Source organism: Capricornis sumatraensis, chromosome 2, assembly GCF_032405125.1.
Source record: "Capricornis sumatraensis isolate serow.1 chromosome 2, serow.2, whole genome shotgun sequence".
NCBI lineage: Eukaryota > Metazoa > Chordata > Mammalia > Artiodactyla > Bovidae > Capricornis > Capricornis sumatraensis.
The window spans coordinates 92294112-92318523 of record NC_091070.1 but is presented as its reverse complement, the minus strand read 5'-3'; the positions used below and the strand labels follow the sequence as shown (position 1 = coordinate 92318523).

The 24412-nt window shown below is 45.2% G+C and overlaps 1 protein-coding gene across 9 annotated transcripts in view; it reads left to right on the top strand.

Moving 5' to 3' along the window:
* The first annotated feature begins 631 nt into the window (after window positions 1-631).
* PDE8B (phosphodiesterase 8B) overlaps window positions 632-24412 on the top strand; it is a 223023-nt gene continuing 199242 nt past the window's right edge. For all 9 annotated transcript variants that reach the window (XM_068965369.1, XM_068965374.1, XM_068965367.1 and 6 more), the window contains exon 1: window positions 632-970. In XM_068965369.1, coding sequence (XP_068821470.1) covers window positions 632-970 — 339 coding nt within the window. The remainder of the gene's footprint in view (window positions 971-24412) is intronic.

Sequence of the window (24412 nt, the reverse complement as noted above, 5' to 3'; positions counted from 1 at the left end):
GGCCCGGGAGAGGCGGGGCGTGGGGGGTGCCGAGCCGGGCAGCCAGAGCGCCGTGTCCAGCGTGCGAGAGTGCGGGCAGCGGCGGGCGGGGCCGAGGGGTGCAGCAGCGCCCCATCGGCGGCGACTGCGAAGCGGGGGCGCCGCGGAGAAAGGCGGGCGGGAGGGACGGAGGGAGGGAGACACGCGGAGTGAAAGTAGGGAAAGAGGTGCGGGCGGTGCTGGGGTCCCGGGGCCGCGGGAGCCCGGCGAGGTCGAGCTGGGCGGCGGCGCGGGTCGAGCGGAGCCGAGGGCGGAGGGGCGGGCGGAGGCGTGGGGAGCGCGTTTGGGGCGCCGCGGCGGAGAGGGTGGCGGCCGCCGGTGCGCGCGGGGCGCTGTGTGTGCGCGCTCGCCCGCTCGAGGAGGAAGATGGCCCAGAAGGGAAAGTTGGGGTGACGCGCGCAGCCCCGGCAGGCTCGGCGGGGTGCCCCGCGGTGAGCCCGACGGAGCGGCGGCCAGGCCGGCCGGGGGGCGCACGGTCGGGGCGCCGCCGCCGCCGCCGAGGCGCCCGCCCCCTCACTGCAGGTGGCCGCCGCGGCGCCGGGGCCGGGCGGCCGGGGGCGCGGGCAGGCGCGCGGGGGAGCCCGGCCGAGGGATGGGCTGCGCCCCCAGCATCCACGTCTCGCAGAGCGGCGTGATCTACTGCCGGGACTCGGACGAGTCCAGCTCGCCCCGCCAGACCACCGGCGTGTCGCAGGGCCCCGCGGCCCCCCTGCACGGCCTCTTCGTCCAGACCGACGCCGCCGACGCCATCCCCCAGAGCCGCGCGTCCGGGTCCCCAGGCGCCGCCCGCGCCCGCAGGGCCCGCGGGGAGCTGGGCAGCGGCAGCAGCACGGGCTCCGCGGGCCCCGCGGCGACCACCTGCAGGGGCCGGAGGCGCCACTGCTGCAGCAGCGCGGAGGCCGAGACCCAGACCAGCTTCACCAGCGTCAAGGTAAACGCCGGGCGTCCGCGCGCGCTGCCGGGGGCCGCCGGCCGCGTCCCGCGGGCAGGGGGCTCCGGCGGAGTTTAGTGGCCTGGTTGGTTTGCGGAGGTGGTCACTAAGGAGGAGTTTACTTTTCATTTGGGAGGGGCGTAATGAGGGCCCCGGAAATGGGCGCGTTAAAGACCCCTGGAGGGGTCCTGAGAGCCGGGTTGGGTGGGGGTGGGGGGCGGGTGGAGAAGGGAAGCAGGTGGGCTGGCCTGGTTCTTATCCAGAAGGAGAAGGCTGGACTGGGTCAGCTCTGGAGGAGGGGTGGGCATCATTGGGAGCATTCGGGGACGAGTTCTACTGAATGAAATCCGAGCTCCGGGCTGGATTTGCGTGGCTGGGAGGTGAATGGTGCAGACTCGGTGCCACGGTACTACAGTGCCCTCGTGTTCAGATTTTTACCTGCAGACACCGGCCGGGTTGCATGGAGGCTCAGCCACAGGGGCCGAGTGTGGGGATTTGTGAATGGATGAGAGGGTGTCTTTTCTCAGGAGGGATGGAGGAAGGGAACGGAGGAGGAGGACCCGAGTGGAACCTGTTGTTTACGACTTCTTTGGGTTGGCTGCGTGTCTGCAACATAATTGAAAGAACCTGGCAGGGAGTTTGGAGGGTCGGCAGCGCTGCCGTGAGGGCAACTGATTTCCAATGCAGTGCAGCTGCCTGAAGATGAACATTCATTCTGCACATTCATCTTATCTTTCAGGAGAACGAAATTTTGAGCCACTGGAAAACATGAAGTGATTAAAGCAGTCACTACATATTTCTTAGTGCCAGAAGAAAAATGACTTTTTTTTTTTTTTACCGGTGCCCTCCTGTGTGTTCTTAAAATACTGTTAAATCCAAGAGGTTTTTCTTTGTGTAAATCTGGCCACTGGGCCTTTTATCCTTATACCAAACAGAAGGATGGTGGCATATCCTACAGTACAGAGGGAGGGAAATGTGTCTCTCACTGTTAATTTAAGAGAATCAACAGCTTTTACATGGTCAGTAGATTACCAGGAATTGTGTCACTGATTAAAGGCACCATTATATCTTTAGTACTTGAAAAGTTATTCAACGATTGGCCTTGTGTGAGGAGGCTCCTAGTATTCATTGGATAAAGTCAGCTCTCAGTGGATGGGTGAAGAGAAGATGACCTGTGCTGACTTCCATGACATGGAAGAGCAAACACTTCTTTCAGTGAGCTTGCTTTAACAGCATCTGATTTGGTAACATGAAGCTTAACTGATGTTTATAAGTTAGAGAGTTTCTCTGGTAATAATCGTATAATAGGGTATGATAATATCATCATTATAATACAAACACTAATTATTGAGCACCTACTATGTACCAGGTAGACGTTTTCTAGCTTTTGAATGTTAACTGTTTACTGATAGAATATCCAAGAACTAGAGACCTGGATCCATGACAGTACTACGTACTAATTGAACATTTGTTATAAGGGAGCATGCTGAACACTAAGTTTCTTTTTTTCCCCCCCCACACTGGTTCACATAAAGTTATCATTAGAAGTAATTTCAGGGGATGAAAGTGTTTTATTTGGTGAAGTAATTAAATTGGAATGTTGCCAATAATGACTGTCCTTTGCCTTCTTGTTGAAAAGGAAATCTGATGACGTGAAGCAGTAGTTCATATGACAACTGATGAACTCTAGATACTTTTTGGTTTGCTTAAGAGGATTTTTCGCCTTTCAGAGTAGCAAGAATCCCAGTTTAGTACGTGGCAACTTCAGTTACTCCATGTTTGTTCAGTAGAAGAAAGAATAATGAATGAACTCATTCTCTGTTTTAGTACTTCTCTCAAGAGGCTCCTTAGAGACCAAATGAAATAAAAACTGGAGGGGAAATGAGTCCCAATTATTAGCAGTTAGTATGAACTTGTATATATATCATTGCTACTTGGCTGAAGTGTTAAAAGGCTTGACCTGGATAGGAATTTAACTTACTTTGCATTGTCAACCAGATTTCCAAACAAGAGCTTATTTCATTCCAACCCATTGCTGCAGATGTTGGACAAAACTGCTGGTTCAGTTTATCCAACACTAATTTGCACGTGCAGAACTCAGAAACTACAGATTTGATATTACATGTGAGACCAGAATGATTATTTATTCAAATTACATAGAATTACTGTTACAGAATTGGTTTAAAATGTTTAACACTATCCTTTTAGGATGTGTGACTTGGTGTTATAGTATCTTTTTCAATTTTCACCTGTTCCACATTCTTCTGTAGCTGAGGTAATTTTATAAAGACATTACTTTCATTTCTTTTTAGAAGAATTCTTCTACCTTAGGAGTTTGAGATAATTGCTAGTCATGGCCCCTGCCCCACACTGCACTCACCCCTCCCTTTTCCAAAATGCTCAGGTGGAAAAGTAAAGTGCCATTTGGTCTTGTTTACAGTGGTGGTAGGGTTGTAACAGGTTTTTTTTTTTTTAATTTGCTGTTTGTACATCAATTATAAACCATATCTTCATTATCTCCCTGGTCTCTGGTATTCTCCAGAGTGCAGAAATGCATGCTTGATCTCTCTCTTTTCTAGCAAGAATTCATCTCATTAGGCTTTTAGAATGATAAAGCATTATGATGTCAAACATGATGTCAACAGGAACCTTCCTGAATACCTAATTTACAAAAAATGATGAGCATTAATAATTCATGTTCACTACAGTGATATCATGTGGGTTTCCAATTCTGGTAAGAAGTTAGATTTGTCTTCCAATTGCTGTAAAAAATGCAGCTTCCTAGCAATTTGTCTCCCTCTTGTTTGCCTTTTTAAAAATCATGCTCCAACAGGAGAATCCTGCAGAATGCTCACTGCTGAGACTGTGCCAGTTTTGCAATTCTTGTTCAGAAATCCTCAGAGGAGATGGTGGAACCTCTCCCTGGGAAGATCTGGGGATTCTTACAAGTTTTCTTTTCCTCATCCCAGCTGTTGTGCCTGGGGAGGATCCAGGATTAGGCAGCCAGTTGTAGAAGAGAATCTTGACTGACAATTCAGTCAACTTGCAGCCATCTCTTATGAGGCAAACTATTTTGTGGATCAGACACAGGAGGTTCTTAGTTTCCAAGTGATTTTGTTCTAGTAGGCAACCTTGCCAGCTCCCGTGTTGTCCCCCATTCATTGTGCTCAGTCATTCATTCAGTCAGTATTTGTACCAGGTTCTGCTGTACTGTGGATTCAGGGAATATCCATGAAGCCTGGTAAGCAAAACCTAATGAGGATGGTCAGTCTATTGCAAAAGGGTGTGCCTAAGCCAGTGATTCATTACTTTTGTATTATCCGTGTTCCATGGCTTTCCAAATCATTGAGGATAATCCCAAGTTGACTATCTATAAAGGGAAAATAGATAATTTTCTGACCTTATAGTAAATAATGAGTGAGATTTTATTTCAGTTCAGTTCAGTCTCTCAGTCGTGTCCGACTCTTTGCAACCCCATGAATTGCAGCACACCAGGCCTCCCTGTCCATTACCAACTCCCGGAGTTCACTCAAACTCACGTCCATAGAGTTGGTGACGCCATCCAGCCATTTCATCCTCTGTCGTCCCCTTCTCCTGCCCCCAATCCCTCCCAGCATCAGAGTCTTTTCCAATGAGTCAACTCTTCGCATGAGGTGGCCAAAGTACTGGAGTTTCAGCTTTAGCATCATTCCTTCCAAAGAACACCAAGGGCTGATCTCCTTTAGAAAGGACTGGTTGGACCTCCTTGCAGTCCAATGGACTCTCAAGAATCTTCTCTAACACCACAGTTCAAAAGCATCAATTCTTTGGCGCTCAGCTTTCTTCATAGTCCAACTCTCACCCCACCTTTAAATGGAGGTATAGAGCTATTTTGAAAAAAAAAAAAAAAGATTTTTGTTAAGTCAGTAGTCTCAAGCTTTAGTGTACATCAGAATCACCTGGAAGGCTTGTTGAACTACTGACTGTTGGGTTCCACTCCCAGAGTTTCTGATTTAGGAGCTCCTGGGTGGGGCCCAAGAGTTTGGATTTCTAAAAGCTTCTAGGAGACACTAGTTTTGCTGATCTAGGGACCACAATTTGGGAACTACTGTTTTTAAATGAATTAAATTGTCTGTGGGTCAGAAATTGAATTAGGTGTGGCCACCTCCAGTATAGTGTATGATTCCACACTGTGTATTCAGAGTACTATTCACCGCCCTTCCTTCATCTTGGTGGTGGTTGTCGCCAAGTTGTGTCTGACTCTTGTGACTCCATGGACTGTAGCCCACCAGACTCCTCTGTCCATGAAATTTCCCAGGCAAGAATACTGGAGTGGGTTGCCATTTCCTTCTCCAGGGGATTTTCTAGACCTAGGGATCGAACCCCCATCTCCTGCATTGCAGGCAGATTCTTTACCAGTGAGCCAACAGGGAAGCTGCCCTGCCTTCATCTTAGTTTGCTTTGGTGATGTGGACCATCTGTCATCTCTACCTGTGAAGTCAGGCTCTGAGCCTCCAGATGTGGCTGGGAAGTCTGTAAGTGGTGAGAGGGCTGGACCATGTGTAGCCCATTCTGGCTTCCTGAGGGGCAGACTCCCCTAGGATCCACTGGGGTTGGCAGGTCCTGGTGTCTTTGTCATTTCCGTCGCTCACATGCCTCTGCTCTGCTGGGTCTGCGTCCTGCACAATGGAAATTGCAAGGCAAAGGAGCAACTTAAAATGGGCTGATGTCGGCTCTTGGAGTTCTTGCTAGTCCTTTTCACCGTGCTGTGTGTGTTTAGTTTTAGGAAATCCCTAGTTTATTTTCTGCCGTAGCTCATTTCATCACAATTTAGTGCCCCCTCCCTTTGTCCCAACACATGAACTATAGTCATTGGGCAGATTTTCCTGGTTTTCACTGCTTTCTTCAGTAGTTACACTCATTTTTAAGATCTATCAGATATAAACTAGTCCCTGCTCTTTTTACAATGGCATCATTTCTCCTGTTAAAACTGGATGGCTGCATAGATCAAAGAGCACGCGTTCTTTTCAATATAGGTACAATATTAATATTTCTAATATGAAGCAAAAACAGCCCTTATTTCAAGCAGTATTTATTCAGAATATTTGCTAGCTATATTTCCTTGGTTGTGTGTGTGTGTGTGTGTGTGCGCGCGCGTGCTCAATCATGTCCAGCTCTTTGCAACCCCATGGATTATAGCCGGCCAGACTTCCCTGTCCATGAAATTCTCCAGCAAGAATACTGGAGTGGGTTGTCCTTTCCTCCTCCAGGGGATCTTCCCGAGCCAGGGATCAAACCAGCATCTCTTGGGTCGGCAGGAGGATTCTTTTACCACTGAGTCCCCTGGGAAGCCCTGTTTCCTTGGTTAATTCATCATGAAAAAGTTTAATGCCTTTTCTATACTTCAGTTTTCATATCTACAAAAGAAAACAATATATGATCTGTCTACTTGTAAAGACTTTGTGACTTAAAAAGAGTAAACTTGAAAGCACTTTGGAGAATGTTTTAAGGGTGGAATCCTGCCATTAATGCTGGTGCTGAGGCCGATGATGATGAAGACAATGAGGACGGTCCATGGGTCCTTCTCTAACATCTTTTCCATGAAGTTTTATGTAATATTGAAATAATGTATTTGCTAAACTAAAATTAGCTAAGTAGACATAATAAGGAAAAAGATATATCCCTGGAAAAGGAAAAAAAAAAGACCTGTCAGGTAATGCTCCCTTTGGACTTTGGTAAATCTGTCCTCAAATCAGAAAGCAAGAGAGCAAACTGCTCCTTTTCAGAGGTGATGCTTTTCTACTGAATCCCACCCTGGTGGGCACGAGGCAGGAGGTGGGCTGCAGCAGAGCAGGGTGTGCTGGTGAGAGCCGGGCAGCTCCTGCGGGAGCAGGTTGTGATGGGTGAAGGCCAGGAATCGGAGTGGGGGGGAGGCGGGGAGGACTCCTGTAGCACCAGGGAAGAGAGAGTTTAGGGTCTGGGAACCAGCAGGGTTGGGGGAGGAGCAGCTTCTTCAGAGCCGAGTGGGCACGTAAAGTCCAAAATCCAGGAGCTCAGAAAGCTAACAGGCTGTTGAACTGGGTTGAGACTTCTGGTTGGGGAAAAAAGGAAGGGTGAGCAGTCAAAGGGCTGCAAGTAAACCCTGTACCTAAGTGAGGCAAGACCAACCAACCAGTCCTTCCTCAGACCTGATCAGATGGTGTCTGGACAGGAAACAGATTGTGTGTCCACAAAAGTTTAAGGAAATAATGTAATGAAGAGACTATTACAGGTGTGTTGGCAAAATGTAAGGAGATTAACAAATGATGATGAAGCATCCTAAGACTAGAAAAAGAGCGCAGTTACCACCGAGAAGACGTGCAGGAGGGAATGGTTATGGGGACCTGAGAAACCAACCCTATAGGGTAGGGCAGCCCCCGAAAGCTGTGGCCTTGCAGAAGAATGCAGTGATTGGAGGCCTGTGCCTGGGCCGGGGGACCTCCGGGAATAAATACCTGTAAAATACCCCTGTTGTCCTCGCTTTCATTGATCTACAGATTGGTACCATCTTTGTCCAAACACATTTGGAAACCAGAGGGCAAGGAAGTCCATTGATCGAGGTTTTCCAGAACAAGGGAGGATATATCCTGACCATATCCCAGAAGGCCTGCTGTAACGTGTTCTAAAAGATGTCCAACATCATTGGAGATACCCTGGGAAGTTCAAATTGAGATGGGTAATTTTGATAATTGTTCAAAATAATGGCATTTTAAAATGGTCAGTTAGTGTACTGTTTATTTCTCTTGTTGGATGATTAATGATATTAAAGTATATCCACTGATCTTGTGTGCAGACTTCTAAGATACTGCTGAAAACATCTCTTCATCTTCAGTTCACTCTCCACCTTGACTCTGCTTAGACATTCTCTGAGTTAGCTCAGGGGTGGGGTAGGGGCTGCTCTAACAAAATACCGTAAACAGAGTGGCTTAAAGAACAGACATTTCTGTTTTATTTATTTTGACAGCACTTTGTGGCTTGTGGGAGCTTAGTTCCCCAACCAGTGATCGTACCCGGGTCCGCATCAGTGAAATAAACAGCAGACATTTTTTTCTCCTATTCTGGAGGCTGGGAAGGCCAAGGTCAAGGTGCTTTGTGAGAGCACTTTGCCTGGCTTCCGAATCTCCTTGTGTCATCACATGGCTGAGAGCAAGCAAACTGTGGTCTGTCTTCTTCCTCTTAGAAGGATGCTGATCCTGTCATGGGGATCCCACCCTCATGATGTCATCTAAACCCAATCATCTCCAAATATCATCAGGGTTAGGGCTGCAACATAGGAATTGGCGGGGTGGGGTGGGATTCAGATGTTCCACCCATAACAGAAATGTTTCTGTCGTCTCTTCTGTTCCTTGCCCACTGACCCCTCTCCCCACAGTCTTGGAGCTCAGAGGTTGGGGGTGGGGTGAATGCACTCTAAGTAAGAAGTTCTCTAAGTAAAAACCAAGCTTAGCCAAATTTACTCTATTTCTGCTCAGTTTATACTTTATTGTTCTCTATACCTTCTTTCCACAGTCTCAAAACATTAATAAGCGAGTTTATAATGTGTTTATAAGCTTATATTTTCACTCAAAAATATGCATATTTAAAACATTCAAAAATATTTCAGGTGTTACCACATGGAACTCTGCTCAGTGTTGTTATATGGCAGCCTGGATGGGAGGGGACTTTAGGGGGAGCGGATACATGTCTATGTGTGGCTTAATCCTTTCACTGCCCACCTGAAACTCTCATTGTTAATTGGCTATACCCCAATACAAAATAAAAAGTTTTTTTTTAAAATAAGTGTTACCCTACTATATGTATATAGATAATCCACAAGGACCTACTGTATAGCACATGGAACTATACTCAATATTCTTTAATAGCCTATATGGAAAATGAATCTGAAAAATAATGGATACACACACACACACACACACACACACACACACATAACAGAATCACTGCTGTACACCTGAAACTAACACACCAGTGTAAATCAGCTATACTCCAATTTAAAGCAAAAATTGAAAGTGTAAAAACATAGGTGCTACCAATATCTTACAGTGAAAGTCTGGGTAACTATTATGTTTTAATGGAAAACACCACTTTTTAGTAAGTTGCAATATAGGTTAGGTTAGATTTGGTTGCTGCTCCTTTTTCCCTGGTTTCTCTCTCTCCCACTGGCAGATAAAAGCCATTTTTTACTCAGGATTTTCCTGCTTCATTCTTTCCCATCAACTTTTTCAGCTACTCCTTTGTGCTTCCTCAAGCAGAATAGGTTAGGGACCTGTGATTGGCTTGATGAGCATCAGGAGATGACTCTGCTTTTGGATAATCCATCACTGGAAGAAAGCCTCACGGGTTGTGTCTTGTTTCCAAGGTGATTCCAGTTTCCTTGTGTGGTTTGTACATTTTGCAACACGGTGTGTAGAATAGATCTGGTAACATGAGCTATTAAATCTTGCTATTTGCAGAGCACTTTATATATTGATACATTGTTTTACCCATCTATATAAAAGCACTATGAGCTACAAATTACCCTTCTTATTTTACAAAGGAGGAAGACAGGGCTGCAAGAGGTACAAGGCATCTTTCTAGACGGGGCTGAAATTTAAGTAGGAGATGTCTGAATCCAACTCGGAAGTTCTTAACCACTGCTTTCTTGCCTCTCACACAGGCCGAAAGGCCCAGGCATGGCTAGTGCTGGAACTGAAGTCGTTTCGAGCAGAGTGGCGTAGTGGTGAGGGAGGGAAGAGCAATCAGAGGGCCTAGTGGGTGAGGTTTTTCCCGTTACAGACCCACTCTCACCTCCTGTATTAGCTCAAACTAGAGCGTTGCTTTGAAACGAGTGGAGAATGTAAAATGCACACAAAATTGGAGATGCTTTGGCAGAACACATTGCCCATGTTACTTGGCACTTTGTAAATATTGTACCAATACTAGCTGCTAATAACCTCATGGTTGCTGATTTCTGTTTTGGTAATTAAGATAAAATTTTGCTGATTTAGATTTAGATATTGTTGAAATACATTTTCTATTGGAAAATGTATCCCACTTTCAAATAGATTGGTTTGACCAATGTAGGTGACTAACTGGATTTACATATAGACATGTTACCCTGAGGCCTCCTAGGTGGCTCAGTGGTAAAGAACCCACCTGCTGATACAGGAGACACAGGAGACGTGAGTTTGATCCCTGGCTGGGGAAGACCCCCTGGGGGAGGGCATGGCAACCCACTCCAGTATGCTTTTTTTTTTTTTTTTTCACTCCAGTATTCTTGCCTGGAGAATCCCATCGACGAAAGAGCCTGGTGGGCTGCAGTCCATGGGGTGCCAAAGAGTCGGACAAGACTGAGCCCTGAGCACTGTGTTACCCTGAAGCTTTGGATACTGCCGGGTGTGGTCTCTGTCGATTAGATTTCCAAAGGAGATGACACAGGAGAAGCTTGACAGTGAAAGGCCCAAGCTGGCATTTGGGTTCCTTGACTGTTGGACCTGCATAACCCTTCTGCCTTTAAAGGGCTGTGGTGCTATGTTGAGGTGGTTCCATGTGAAATTCTTGTTTGCTTATCACCTGAAGTTTTGGTCCATAACTGAGCTTAAAGCCAGTTGGCAAAAGCTCTGCTGGCTTTTGTGTTGTAGCTTTTCTGTATGATGTAGCTGTCAGATGTAGTACATTGTTAGAAATGTGATGCTTTGTAACTCTAACACTGTTGCCTCCTAGAGGGGAAGGTATAATGGTTAGCTACAGGGATTCAGTTGCCTGTGTGAGTCACAAAAAGGAGGGAAGACCCCAAATTTTGGACACTTTTATAGGAAGACTTTTTAGTAACATATCACGCAGGTTAACATGGATTTTTTTTTAAAAAGTGCCATTTTCTGACGTCAGAACCACAAATAACATTAAAGCTCTGAACCTGAAAGGTGGTGACTTCAGAGTGGATGGAGCTTTTGTCCTCAGAGTCCCTGCTGAGGAAGCGTCAAGGGCAGTCGCCAAATGGAGGGGAAGGTACCGGTTTATGAAGGCTGGTAAGGACCCAAGCAATGTGGCGCTAGTGGTAAAGAAGCTACCGGCCAGTGCAGGAGACATAAGAGACGCTGGTTTGATTCCTGGGTCGGGAAGGTCTTCTGGGGGAGGAAATGGCAACCCACTCCAGTATCCTTGCCTGGAAAATCCCATGGACAGAGGAGCCTGGAGGGCTGCAGCCCATAGGGTCGCAAAGAGTCGGACACGACTGAAGTGACTGAAGTACACGCACAGCAACCTAACAGCTTAGACCTCACCCACAAATGGTCTTTGGGTCATCTGAGGCATTTCCATTTTCAGCTTAAGAAACTGATGGAAAGTCTAGAAGCTGGGTGATTGTGAGCAAAGCAAAAGGCATTCCCTTGGGTGTTGCATCTGTAGTGTTGTGAACGGAGACGGAGCTAGAAGTTTCTTTTTTCCCCACAGTCTGATACAGACTCTGGCTACCACATCTCCTTTCCAGAGCTCTCTAGAGAGAGGGATAGCCGAGACAGTGATGGCCAGATGGAGAACAATGCAGGGGATCTGTTGTGTCCCTGTGGTCAGCCTCTCTGCCCACGCCGCCAGCCACACGTGGGACTCAGGTGAGCTGCCACCTGGGTGAGAGCCCAGCACCTCTTCCTACAGAGGTCAGGCCCTCTAGGAGAGTGAGGCATCAGGACTGTCTGTCTCTGATCTTGGGGATTTCCTCTTCACCCTTTCGGGAGGAACGTGCTCCTCGCCCCTCACCTCCCAGGGACCTGGCTGGGAGGAACGAGGCAAGCAAATTCTCTCCTGCCGTTTGTTGGTGGAGATTTTCAAGCAGGGAGAAAGAAGAGCACATGACTAAAATCAATTTTGTGTGTCAAAGATGAGAACATTGAAACTGAAAAAAGAAGCAGGAAATTGAATTAATGTAAAGGGGGGGTGCTTCCCAGATGGTTCAGTGGTAAAGAATTCGCCTGCAATGCAGGAGACACACGTTTGATCCCTGGATCGGGAAGATCCCCTGGAGAAGGATGGCAGTCCACTCCAGCATTCTTGCCTGGAGAATCCCATGGACAGAGGAGCCCGGTGGGCTACCGTCCGTGAGGTCGCAGAGTTGGGCATGACTGAGCGACTAAACAAACAAACAATGTGAAAGGTAACCCTCTTATATGCAGATTATACGACAAACATACTTTTGGGAAAGGGTTTTCATATAGAAACAATGTTATACGTGGCATTTAGGTTTCTAGGTTAACCCAAAAAAAGGAGTTGGCCCATTATGTGGCTGGAATATATTTACAGTGTCGTGAAAGAAACATACAGTTGAATTAGAGTTACCGTTTCGTTTTTGTATGCATGTCCTTCGGGAGAAGTGGGTTTAATGAGAAGGTGATGAAGCAGCTGAGGAAGAAGCTGTGAGGTCCCCTTGGGGAATCGTTATCCTAAGTGACCTTCGGGCTTCTGAGCAGGTAAGGGGCTCAGGTGGTGTTTTGCCCCACGTTGGGAGGGAGAGAGCTGGGGTGCAGGGATCTCCAGGGGCTTGACCAGGACCCCACAGCTAGGGACCCAGAGATGGGGCCCCTTCTCTTTTCACTGTGCTGTTTACCCCCAGAGGCACTCAAGTGTCTCGTTCCTCTTAAGCACTTATTTTCTATTTTATCTACAAAGATTTCAGTCTGTAACTTTAAAATCTAAGAACTCTTTGTTTCAAAAAGTCGTAAAACCTTATGTACCGAAAGGTTTAATAACTACTCTCTTAGTTCCAGCTGCTATAACAAAAATACCCTAGACTGGGTGGCTTATGGACAACTTCTCACAGTCCACGTTTCCAGAGGTCAGAAGTCCAAGGTCAGGTGCCTGCAGATTCTGTGTCTGGTGAGGAACTGCTTCCTAGTTCATAGACAGTCATTTCACTGTGTCCTCACATGGAGGGGGAAGTGAAGGAGTTCCCTGGGGTCACTTTTATAGGGACACTAATCCCATTTGTGAGGGATCTATGTTTATGATCTAATCCCTTCGCAGAGCTCCTACCTGGGAGTTAGGATTTCAACATATGTATTAGGGAGGGGCAGAAACACTCAGTCAACAGCAGCTACTTAATATCAATCACATTTTCTACTTGTCTTCTTATATTTTACGGTTTGTTTTGGTTTCCATAGGATGCCTACCCATTGCAATTGGTTGGTATGTCTCTGAAGTCTCCCTTAATCTATAGGTTCCCAGTCCTCCTCCCCTCTTTCTCCGCTTGCAGTTACTTTGTTTAGGATGGTGGGTTTGTCCTGTATCTTATTCCCCAGTCTGCATTTTACTTTTTTGCATTCCTGGCGAAAAGTAACATGTTTCCCTGCCTTCTGTGTGTGCTAGAAACGTGCAGTTAGATATAGAGGTTTGATCGATTATGCTCAATTTGGGGGAGTTGGAAGTGGGGTGAGAATATACTTTCAGTGATATTGTGTTCTTACAGCAGGAAATACACAATGTATGGGAGGTTTATTTGCTTTTTGGGGTTTGCTTTTGCTGTGATTGTCTTTTTGCAGTGATGCTAAGTCTTGGTCTTCCCTGGTGGTTCAGTGATAAAGAATCTGCCTGCAATGCAGGAGACCTGAGTTCAATCCCTGGATCAGAAAGATCCCCTGGAGAAGGAAATGGCAACCCACTCCAGTATTCTTGCCTGGAGAATTACATGGGCAGAGGAACCTGGGATTGCAAAGAGTCAGACACGACTTAATGACTAAACCACTAGTCTTAATGAACATTGCTTACATCCATTCCACAGTGGGGGTGTCAAATGGTGAAATTCTTGTTCCATCATTTCCTTCACTCATTAGCTGCAACATCTCTAAGAAGGAAAACTTCCCCTCATCAGTTAGTTGGTTTCCCTGGGATACAGTTTGTATGGGAAAGGCAGATTAACTGCGTCAATCTTCTCTCTTATTTCCAGTTTTCAGAATAATGAGTTGATTTCCTCCCATTCTCCTGAAGTGACAAAGATGTTTCACCTGTTCCTGTTTGCTTACTAACATGATATTTTTTAAAAATCGAAGTATAGTCAATGTACAATACCATATAAGTTAGTGAATAGTGAAAGTCACTCAGCCATGTCTGACTCTTTACGACCCACTATACAGTCCATGGAATTCTCCAGGCCAGGATACTGGAGTGGGCAGCCTTTCCCTTCTCCAGGGGATCTTCCCAACCCAGGGATGGAACCCAGGTCTCCTGCACTGCAGGCGGATTCTTTACCAGCTGAGCCACAAGGGAAGCCCAGCATATAAGTTGCAGGTGTACAATACAGTGAGTCGTATTTGTAAAGGTTATATGCCACTTACAGTCATGACAAAATATTGGCCGTCTTCCCTGTGTTGTACAATCTGTCCTTGTAGCTTATTTTAACACATATACTTGATGTGTGCCAATCAGTTGCAGTTCTTAATACTTGGATACACAAATTGTCCATTCTTGGCTGGAGGGAGCTAATGCAAGTTGGTGAGGCATTTTTCTTGAAGAAAATAGTTCCAGCTAAGTTGACTAAGTTATGTCCTTCTTCAAAACAACGTTCTTTGTCGGTGAGGTTCGCTGACCACCTGGAGATGTCTGCATAGGCACCCCTAGTCATAGGCAGCCTCAGACATCACAGCAGCTGTCGCAGTGGAAGAATTGAGGAAGGAGGTAAAACTTCACACAAGAGAGCTTCCTTTTCTGCTTTCTTTTTTTACCATTGAAGTTTAATTGACATATAATAGTGTTGGTTTTAAATGTACCACGTAATGATTCGATATTTGTACATTATGAATTGATCACTGCAAGCCTTGTCATCATCTGCCGCCATACAAAGGTATTACAGTATTATTGACTTCACTCCCTGTGCGGTACATTACATCCCCTTGACAGTGTTTTTTATAACCGGAAGTCTGTACCTTTTAATCCCCTTCACCTAATTCGCCCACGCCTGAGTCCTAAGTCAAGAAGTCACAGCAGTGGGGTTGTGCTCTTTGTCCTTGGTTCTCAGCTCCGTTCCTGCTCTTCCATGTTCTCCTTTTGATTATGTGGGGCCAGAAGCCTACAGACTACGTCTTCCAGACTCTTTTGCCAGTGGGTCTGCGCTTGGATGCTGCAAGGAGGAGGTACTGGTGGGGAAAACTGGGGTGTGGGAGAAGGGAGGGGGCAGCAGCAAGGGCTCCTGCTCAGTGGCGCTGGCGCGGCTTTCCCAGCTGGTGCCGGCGCCACTGATGAGCGTGCATGACGGGTGGGTGCCACCCCGCGTGGGAGCAGTTTCTGGTCTCTGGATGCTGCCCTTTGAGTTTCTGTTTCTCCAATGTATCGCCATGCTCTTTTTGGCTCTTCTCTGCCTTCCAGGGCCTTGTTAACGATTCTCTGCACCCGTCTCCCTCTTCCTAACATCTGTAGAGGAGTTTTTGTTTTTCCCACTATACATGGGATCTCCGGTTAGGGAGACCTAGGTCTTAATCTCATGTGCATGGCTTACACTGTTCCATGGCTTAACTTCTTTAATTTTCTGTTTCTCCCTCTATCTAAGGAGGATTGGAAAAGTAACTGCCTTACAGAGTTGTTTGAAAATGATTTTATACACACACTCACATACACACGCATTATTAGCTTTGAACATAACTGTCAATACATGTTAACAAGATGCAAGCTAGGTGGTGGTTGTTTTTTTTTTTTTTGACTGTGCCGAGTCTTTTGTTGCCGTGGTGGGTTTTCTCTGGTTTTGGAGCTCGGGGCTACTCTCTAGTTGCGGTGTGCGGGCTTCTCATTGCAGCGGCTCCTCTTGCTGCAGAGCGCAGGCTCAGTAGTCAAGGCTCACAGGCTCATTAGTTGTGCCTTACGAACTCTAGAGCACGGGGGTTGCTCTGAGGCAGCTGGAATCTTCCTGAACCAGGGATCGAACCTGTGTCCCCTGCATTGGCAGGTAGATTCTTATCTGCTGTGCCATCAGGGAAGTCCACAGACTGATTTTTGAAGGCTTTTCATTTAAATTTTTTATTATGGAAAAGTTCAAATGTATACAAAAATAGAGTAATGCAATGAAACTTTATGCAAATATTACCCAGCTTTGACAGTTATAAAATTAAGGCTATTCTTTTACATGTACCACCCACTCTCCCCCCTACTCTGGGATTATTTTAAAGCAAATCTAAAACATCATATTATTTTCACCATAACTAACTCTAAGAGATCGTGCTCAGTTGCTTAGTCGTGTCCAACTCTGCACCCCTATGCACTCTAGCCTGCCAGGCTTCTTTGTCCATGGAATTTTCCCAGTCAGAATGCTGGAATGGGTTGCCATTTCCTTCTCTAGAGGATCTTCCTGACCCAGGGATTGAACCCACGTCCCCTGCATTGCAGACAGATTCTTTACCCTTGAGCCACTGGGGAAGTTCCCAACTATAAGAAATAAAGACTGCTTAAAAAACAACCAAAATACTATTAGATTGTAGAAAAACGAAAATAATTGCTTGATATCATCAAATATCAAGACAGTGCTCGTTTCCCTAATTAGCTCATAAATGTCTTAGTTTTAAAAAATGTTGTTTGAATCATGTTTGAAATAACCACCAGCTGTAGTTGGTTGATATGTTTCTTAAGTATCTTTTAATCTATAGGTACCTCCTTTTTCTTTTTTCCCCTTAAAATTTTCTTGTTAAAGAAATGGGGTCATTTGTCTGGCAGAGTTTCCCACAGGCTGGCTTTTGTGGATTACAGCCTTGTGGTATCATGTACCATGTTCTTCTGGCCCTATATTCCTTGTGTATTGTTAGTCAGATTCAGAGGTATATTATTTGGTTGCCTTTCAGGCTTACTTATTCAGACTTCGTTATAGTGCTGTGTATATCCATCAGGAGGCAGGTAATATCTGGTTTTCTCTGTTTTTTGGTTCATGATTGATGCCTAAATCCATTCATTCACTAGGGGTTGCACAAGTTTGTGGTCTGTTCTTTCTACAAAAGTTCTGGAATGCTTCTCTGAAGAGAAACTTCCCTCAGCAACTATTTGATTATCCCGAGGTACAGTCCAAATGGGAAAAGATGGGGTAAATACTTGAGATTTCTCTTTTCCTTGGCAGTTTTCAAGATAGTGGTTTGGTTTCCTAGCCTCCTCCGAAGATAACCGGCGGTGCTTTTGGTCTTGTTATTACCGGTCTGTAAGATAGCAGCCATGTCCCAGTCTGCCGGAGTTACTGTCCTTACTGAAGCTCAGTTGATCTGTCTCTGGCTCCTGGGGTAGCTGCGTTGTCTCCTTGTCATCTCTGATAGGCTGTTTGCCTGATGATGTGACAGGATGTTCCAGTTTCGTTGTGTTCATCCTCTGATCTGGACTCAGTCATTTCTCTCAGGAACCTAATTCTTTTTATTGAAAGATGATACTTACAGACATGATCTGGGCAATGGAGTGATCGTTGCTAATGGACTGATCATTGTCTCCTGGCTTTTTAAGTGAACACAGCCAGAAAATAAATGTTTTTAAAGATAAAATGTGCCATGAATTTATACTAACACTTCCAATTCAAATTTAGGGCCTTTTCTCTAACCTCATCAGTCTTAACGTTTCTATTTCCTCTTCTGATGACATCAACCCTGGATCTTAACAACACCACGGTAATCCCTCATTTGTTCTGTCCCACAACACATGGACCACAGTCTTGGAATCACCACTGAAAGCAGTTTAATATTTTTTCCCCAGTAATCTTTTACATTAGAGCATATCCTGCTGGGATGAATGGGCAAATTATTGAGTTTTAAGTCATTTGAATCGGTTCCTTTTTATAGAGCAAACTTACACTGGAATGGTGATTAATTCAATACAGTTATATTCATTTGTTTCATTTTACTTTCGATTTGATCTTTTAAAAAAATTATTTTGTTGTAATAATGTAAATTATTTACATTACAAAGTAAAATCTTTATAATGTGGTATATTCAGAGAAGTTTAGATTTTATCCATATCTTCTACATATTATGCCCTCCATCAAATGGTTAAAATGTTTGTGGTTTTCATACCATTGGTTGAATTACACACAACCATGTTTATATTCTCCATTTCTTAGATAAATGGTAGCATACTAATGGAGAAAGCAATGGCACCCCACTCCAGGACTCTTGCCTGGAAAATCCCAGAGGATTTTGGGCAGAGGAACGTGGTGGGCTGTAGTCCATGGGGTCGCTGAGAGTTGGACATGACTGAGTGACTTCACTTTCACTTTTCACTTTCATGCATTGGAGAAGGAAACGGCAACCCACTCCTGTGTTCTTGCCTGGAGAATCCCAGGGACAGGGGAGCCTGGTGGGCTGCCATCTATGGGGTCACACAGAGTCGGACATGACTGAAGTGACTTAGCAGCAGTAGCAGAGATCACTCTACCATAATTCATAGGTATTCCTCATCCCTTTTTATACTTGCATAGAATTCCTTTGTGTGACTGTACAACAACTTATTCATCCGGTCCCCCATTGATAGTTTTTAAATTATTTTCATCATTTTTGCTATAAGAAGTGTTGCTGAAGAGAATGTTCTTGTGCTGGTATCTTTTCATATTTGTTGTCATTGTTGTTCAGTCGCTCAGTCATATTTGACTCTTTGCAACTCCATGAATGGTAGCATGCCAGGCTTCCCTGTCCTTCACTGTCTCCTGGAGTCTGCTCAAACTCATGTCCATTGAGTTGGTGATGCCATCCAACCATCTCAACTTCTATCTCCCCCTTCTCCTCCTCCCCCCCTCAATCTTTTCATATTATGATTTTTTTCAGTGCAATAATGAAATATTTTCCCAGAAAAGCCTTATTTATCTAATCTGGGACATTAACTTCTGCCTATTACATAGAGATTTCACTGGGCCCTTTAGTTCTCTAGAAATCGTAAAATAGTAATATAGTTTTTGCTCAAACTCAAGCATAAAATCTCCAGCAGAGACTTCTTTGTGAGTAAAACCTGCTTTTTTTCTACTTTTATCCCAACTATGGTGTCATTTTCATGGAGGCGTGAAATCTTTGAGAAAAAATTTCCGGAGGAGGTTGGGCCTCTCCAGGGTAACTGTCTGTTGACTATGGTAGCTCTCATTTTTTCATGGCAGCAAAATGGTTTGGGAGGAGTTGACTATGTTTTTTTCACCTTCACTTCTGCCTGTTCACTTACCTTAAATTTGAGTGCAGTTACTTTATCTTTAACCCTGTCAGCACCCACAGAATGCACTCACAGCGGGCTCAGCATCTCTGTTTTAAAGAATTTCTTTGCATCTTCATGAGGACTTTGAATCTTCAGTTTTAACCATTAAGACCTAACATCAGGGTTTCTTTTTCCATTTTAGAAATTGAATGCACAAATATATATTCTTTTGTATGTTTAAAAAATATGATTCTCTTTTTGCACTAGAATCAGATAGCTGATCTACAGAAACTTTTCCTAAAGTGCTTTCTTATGTTAGCATCATTTGTGAATGGATCTTGTTTTTTCCCTTATGCCGATATATCAATTTGACCAATGAGCACTGCTTAGAGTGGCTTGTGAGTTGTTGTATATGAGTGAGTGAGAAGATGTGATGCAGTTGGGGTGGGGCTGGGGAAGAAAGGAGCAGAGACAGGAGAGAGAGCGCGCCAATATGTGTGATGAGATTTTGGGGGTGCAGACTAGAAAATAGAAGATGGAGAAAGTGATACACAGCGTGCGTCTGTGTCTGTGCATGTCCAAAAAAGATGCTCCTGAAGGTACATCAACTTCATTGTGCGTCACTAAAGAAGGAAGACGTGCTGACCTGCCTCTGTTTAGGAAAGAGAAGCAGATTTCGGTCACAGTTCCCACTGTTGGCCGTCAGGTGGTGCCGTCAAGCTAAGGCAGCTCAGTTGTCAAACATGGAGGCGATTTAGGGTAGGTTGGTTCAACTCAACGATAGTTCATAAATATTTATTGAGACTCTAACTGAGCATCAAGGACCTGTGTTAGAGTAAAGGCACGAAGATGAATAAGATGATCCTTTCCCTGGAGAGGTTTATGTCCTCGTTGGGATGGAGAGTGAGACATATTGCAGGCACGCCTTGGAGACGCGGGTCTAGGCCCCTGCAGTATAGTGGCTGTTGCATAAAGCAAGTCACAGGAGATTTGGGTTGTTTCCTAGTGCATAGAGAACTTGTGTGTACAGTATACTCTAGTCTAGTAAGTGTGCAATAGCAGTATGTCTAAAAGCAATGTACATACCTTAACACGTTATTGCTCAAAAGATGCTAACCATCAGTTGAGCCCTCTTTGAGTCATAATCATTTTGCACTTATAACACTGATGATCTCTGATCACAGATCACCATACAAATATAAGGAAAAGTTTGGAATAGTGCAAGGATGACCAAAATGTGGCCAAGAGACATGAAGTGAGCAGACGCACTGATAGGCTTGCTCGAGGCAGGGTTGCCACAAACGCTCAGTGTGTAAGGAACACAACTTCTGTGAGGTGCAGTAAAGCGAAGCACAGTAACACGTGGCATGCCCACATTAATCGCTGTGTAAAAGTACCACACGTGAAGTAGCTTAAAACACGCACATTCATTCTTATTTTCTGTGGGTCAGAAAGCCAGGCATAGTTCATCTGGGTCCTCTACTGGCTTATTGACATGGCTTTGGGCAGGATTCAGTTCTTCAGCAGCTTTTAGGTGAGGGACTCTGTTCCTTGCTGGCTGTGGGCTATAGGCTGTAGGCTTCAGGTTCTTGCCGCACAGACCTCTCTGATACGGTAGCATGCTTCCTCAGAACCAGCGAGAGAGACAGCCTGTTAGTTACAGTTGTGGCTGTCCGTCATCCTGTCCATTGTCTTTGCTGTGATTAGAAGGAAGTCACTGGGCCAGCCCACAGTCAAGAGGCAGGGACTCACGGGGTGGGGATACTAGGAGATGGGAGTTGCTGGGAGAGCTGGCCGAGTCCACCTGCCATGCCGGTGTTTTCTATAATCTGCTGATGTTTGAGAGGAAAGGTTCTGCAGAAATAAGAGGGAAGAGCATCTGACCTCACCTGGAATGGAAATGGCTTCTCAAATAATGTGATGTTGAGGGTCTCCTTGACGGACAACTGAGAATTAACTGGGTGTGTATAAGGTAGAGAGGAGGAGGGAATTTCAAACAGAGCGAACAGTGTGCACAGACATGGTAGTGAGTGAAGTAAGATCGTGTGTCTGAGGACCACCATCCAATAGTTAAGTGTAGACTGTGGGTGGAAGACAGGCAGAAGAGCCAGAAATGTACGGTAAGGGCTGGTTTATTGGTTTCTCCTTTGCCAGGCTAAAAAGCGAGGACTTTATCAAGTGATCGTGGGGTGGATTTTAAGCAGGGTAGTGACATAGGGTTGTGGTTTCTTGATCTGGGCAGATTGTGGAAGTTTGATTTTGATACCTTTTATAATAATTTAGGCTTGAGATAAAGAGGGCCTGGATTAAAGTAGTGGCAACAGAGAGGAGGGAATACATTATTATTTTTTAAATTAGGAAGTGATTTAATGTTTGGATGAGGTAGAGGTGGGAGATGGAATACACTGGAATGATGCCTGGGTTTTGGCTTAGTTTTGGCAGAACATCCTTGCTAGGAAGCAGGGGAGAGAGAAATGGGAAGAAGGAAAGGATGGGTGGAAGGACAGGTCTAAAAGTGTGTATACAGGTTTGTAAACTTAGTGACTGACTGCAGGAGAGCTTGTCTCCAAATATTCTTTACAATGTTTATGTTCTCAGTGCAATCAATGTGGCTATGTAAATTTACTTTCTAGTCAAACCATATGCCTCAGGGATAGGAGACAGAATCAAGTGCAGAATTCATTCTCCTTGCAAACAGTCTGACAAAAGGAAAGTCAGCGTTAGACTTTTAGTAAGCCTCGGCCAGGAAGAGGGAGCCTCTGTCCTGTCCTGTGTAGTGCTCGGAACATTGTAATCCAGCAAGTACTACACCAGACCGCTCTGTACAAAGTGTCAAGTCGCCGACTCTTTCTTCAGTTGAGTTATACCTTCATATAACATAAAATCCACTGCTTTACATTGTACAGTTTAGAGGTTTTTCATACATTCGTTATGTTTTACAACTACCACCAGTGTCTAATTCTAAAATATTTCCATCATACCCAGAGGAACTCCATACCCATTCACAATCAGTCCCAATTCCGTACTTCCCCAGCTCTTAACAATCATTATCCTATTTTGGTCTTATTCTGGCATTTCAGGTAGAATGGGACTCGAGTGTCCGTGTCTGGCTTCTTTTCGCTTGGCGTGATATTGTCGTGGTTCTTTTGTGCTATAGCACATGTCGGTATTTTATCCCTCTTTATTGTGAAAGAATATTCCATTGTTTGGATATACCACATTTTATTCATGTATTTATTCATTGATGGACATTTGGGTTGTTTCTCCTTTTTGGCTATTTTGAATAACGCTGCTGTGAACATCCTGGACAGTTTTTTGTATAAACACACGCTTTCATTTCTCTTGGGTGTCTGGCAGGAGTAGATTGCTAGATTATGTGGTTACTCTGTGTTTGACTTTGTGAGGAACCATCAGACTGTTTTCCAACGCAGCCACGTCATTTTACATTTCTATTACCATCTATGGGGGGTGTTTCTCTCTCCACATCTTCACGAGCACTTGCTATTAACTGTCTTTTTAAACTAGAGACAGTCAGGTGGGTGTGAAGCCGATCTTATTACAGTTTTGATTCAGGGTTGTTTTAAAGAATTGAGCAAGATACCATAGATAAAGTCTGATATGAATTTGGGTCTCAGTTCTATACTAGATTCAGGGAGCCCTCAGAATTAGTGTTAGTGTTCCTTGTCATTTTTATAGGACTTCTCTGGTGGCTCAGATAGTAAGGAGTCTGCCTGCAATGCAGGGAACCCAGGGTTCAGTCCCTGGGTCAGGAAGGTCTCTTGAAGAAGGGAATGGTTATCCCAGAGCTCTAGAATCAGTGTAGCAGGCTGCATCCTGTGCAATAGAAGAAAGCTACACATTTGAGTCACTGCCTCAGTTTCAGTCTAAGAAAAGTAATTGGTAGGATTTTGAAGACAGGGAAACAACTCTGGGCTAAGGGGCACTCTTTTGCCACCGCAGAAGGTGCCATTGAGCACAGATCATTCGGATCTCACAGTAACACCTGAGAGGGTCAGTCGCCGTTTTTACAGGTGCAGAAACTAAGGTTTGGATTTGGTTCAGAAGCTTGGTGTCAGGACGAAATCACGGGAAACATTAGAATTAAGTGTGGGGCTGGGTTTTTGGTTTGGGCACAATGAGTCACAGAGTGTGTGTTGGTTCTTGCTACTTGTTTCGCTAATTTAGAGGGGATGGTGGTGAAGATAATTCCCAGATGGTGGCTCATGCGAAATTCATGGGTAGTTGTTTGGGAATGCATATTCTACCTACTCATGTGAATGCCGGTGCAGCTGCCTGGTGTGGAAATACAGCAAGCTAAACAAGCCAGGCTCTGAAGACCCAGTGGAAAAGTACTCACGGGCGGTCTGGGGAAAACGGCCCTTCTATTTTCCAGTTCTTTGTTGTTGTCATTGTTCAGTTGCCACGTTGTGTGCGACTCGTTGCCACCCCATGCACTGCAGCACGCCAGGCTTCCCTGTCCTTCACCATCTCCGGGAGTTTGCTCAAACTCATGTTGATTAAATAGCTTGGCTTTGTAGATGGACATGAAGTTCCTAAGGAAACATTCTGTTTCTCTTTAAGCTACCTTTTCCCTGGTTATTGAGGAATAAATCAGACTTATCAGACTTACACTTCAAAGGAGGGAATTTCAAATCACCTTCTTTTCTAGCTTCTTTTGTGTGATAATCAGAGAACGGAGGAATGGTAATAATGTCAAAAGGGAGCTGTGTGACAAAAGATTTTGCTCCTTGTTAATTCAGAATTGATTGCAGTTGTCAAAGTTGCATCAGTCAGGGTCCCAGGGGAAACAATTCAACCCAGATGGTTCTCATGAAGAGACTTAAATGGAGAAGAGGTGTGAGCAGAGATTAGGGAAGCCGAGAGAGGTGCATGGGAAGCCCTCACCAGCTCTAGGGCTGAAGGGGCCCCCAGAGGAAGGGCATTGCAGGCCGTAGGGCCCCTGGCAGGAGTCGTGCTCATAGTGGCACAAGGTGTTGCCCGACCAGGGCACTGAAGCAGGAAGGTGGGAGGAAGAAATGCACCAGGCTCAGTCTCTCCTCACCCTCCCCTGTCTGGCCAACGTGAAGCCAGCTGGGAGAGGAGGCTGGTGGTGCAGGCTGCAGAGGTGAGCTTCCCGGGGTGCAGAGCAGCAGACAGGTTTGGTGGGTTGCAGTTGGAGACCAGTTTGCACAATAACCAACTATCCTACAGTCAGCACATTCTATTTTCTGTTAATTTTAGAAACTGTTATTTTGGAGAACCTTGAGAAATAGTGCAACCATAGAGAAATGTCTGTTTCTCATTTTTTAAAAAATTCCATTTTATTTTCAC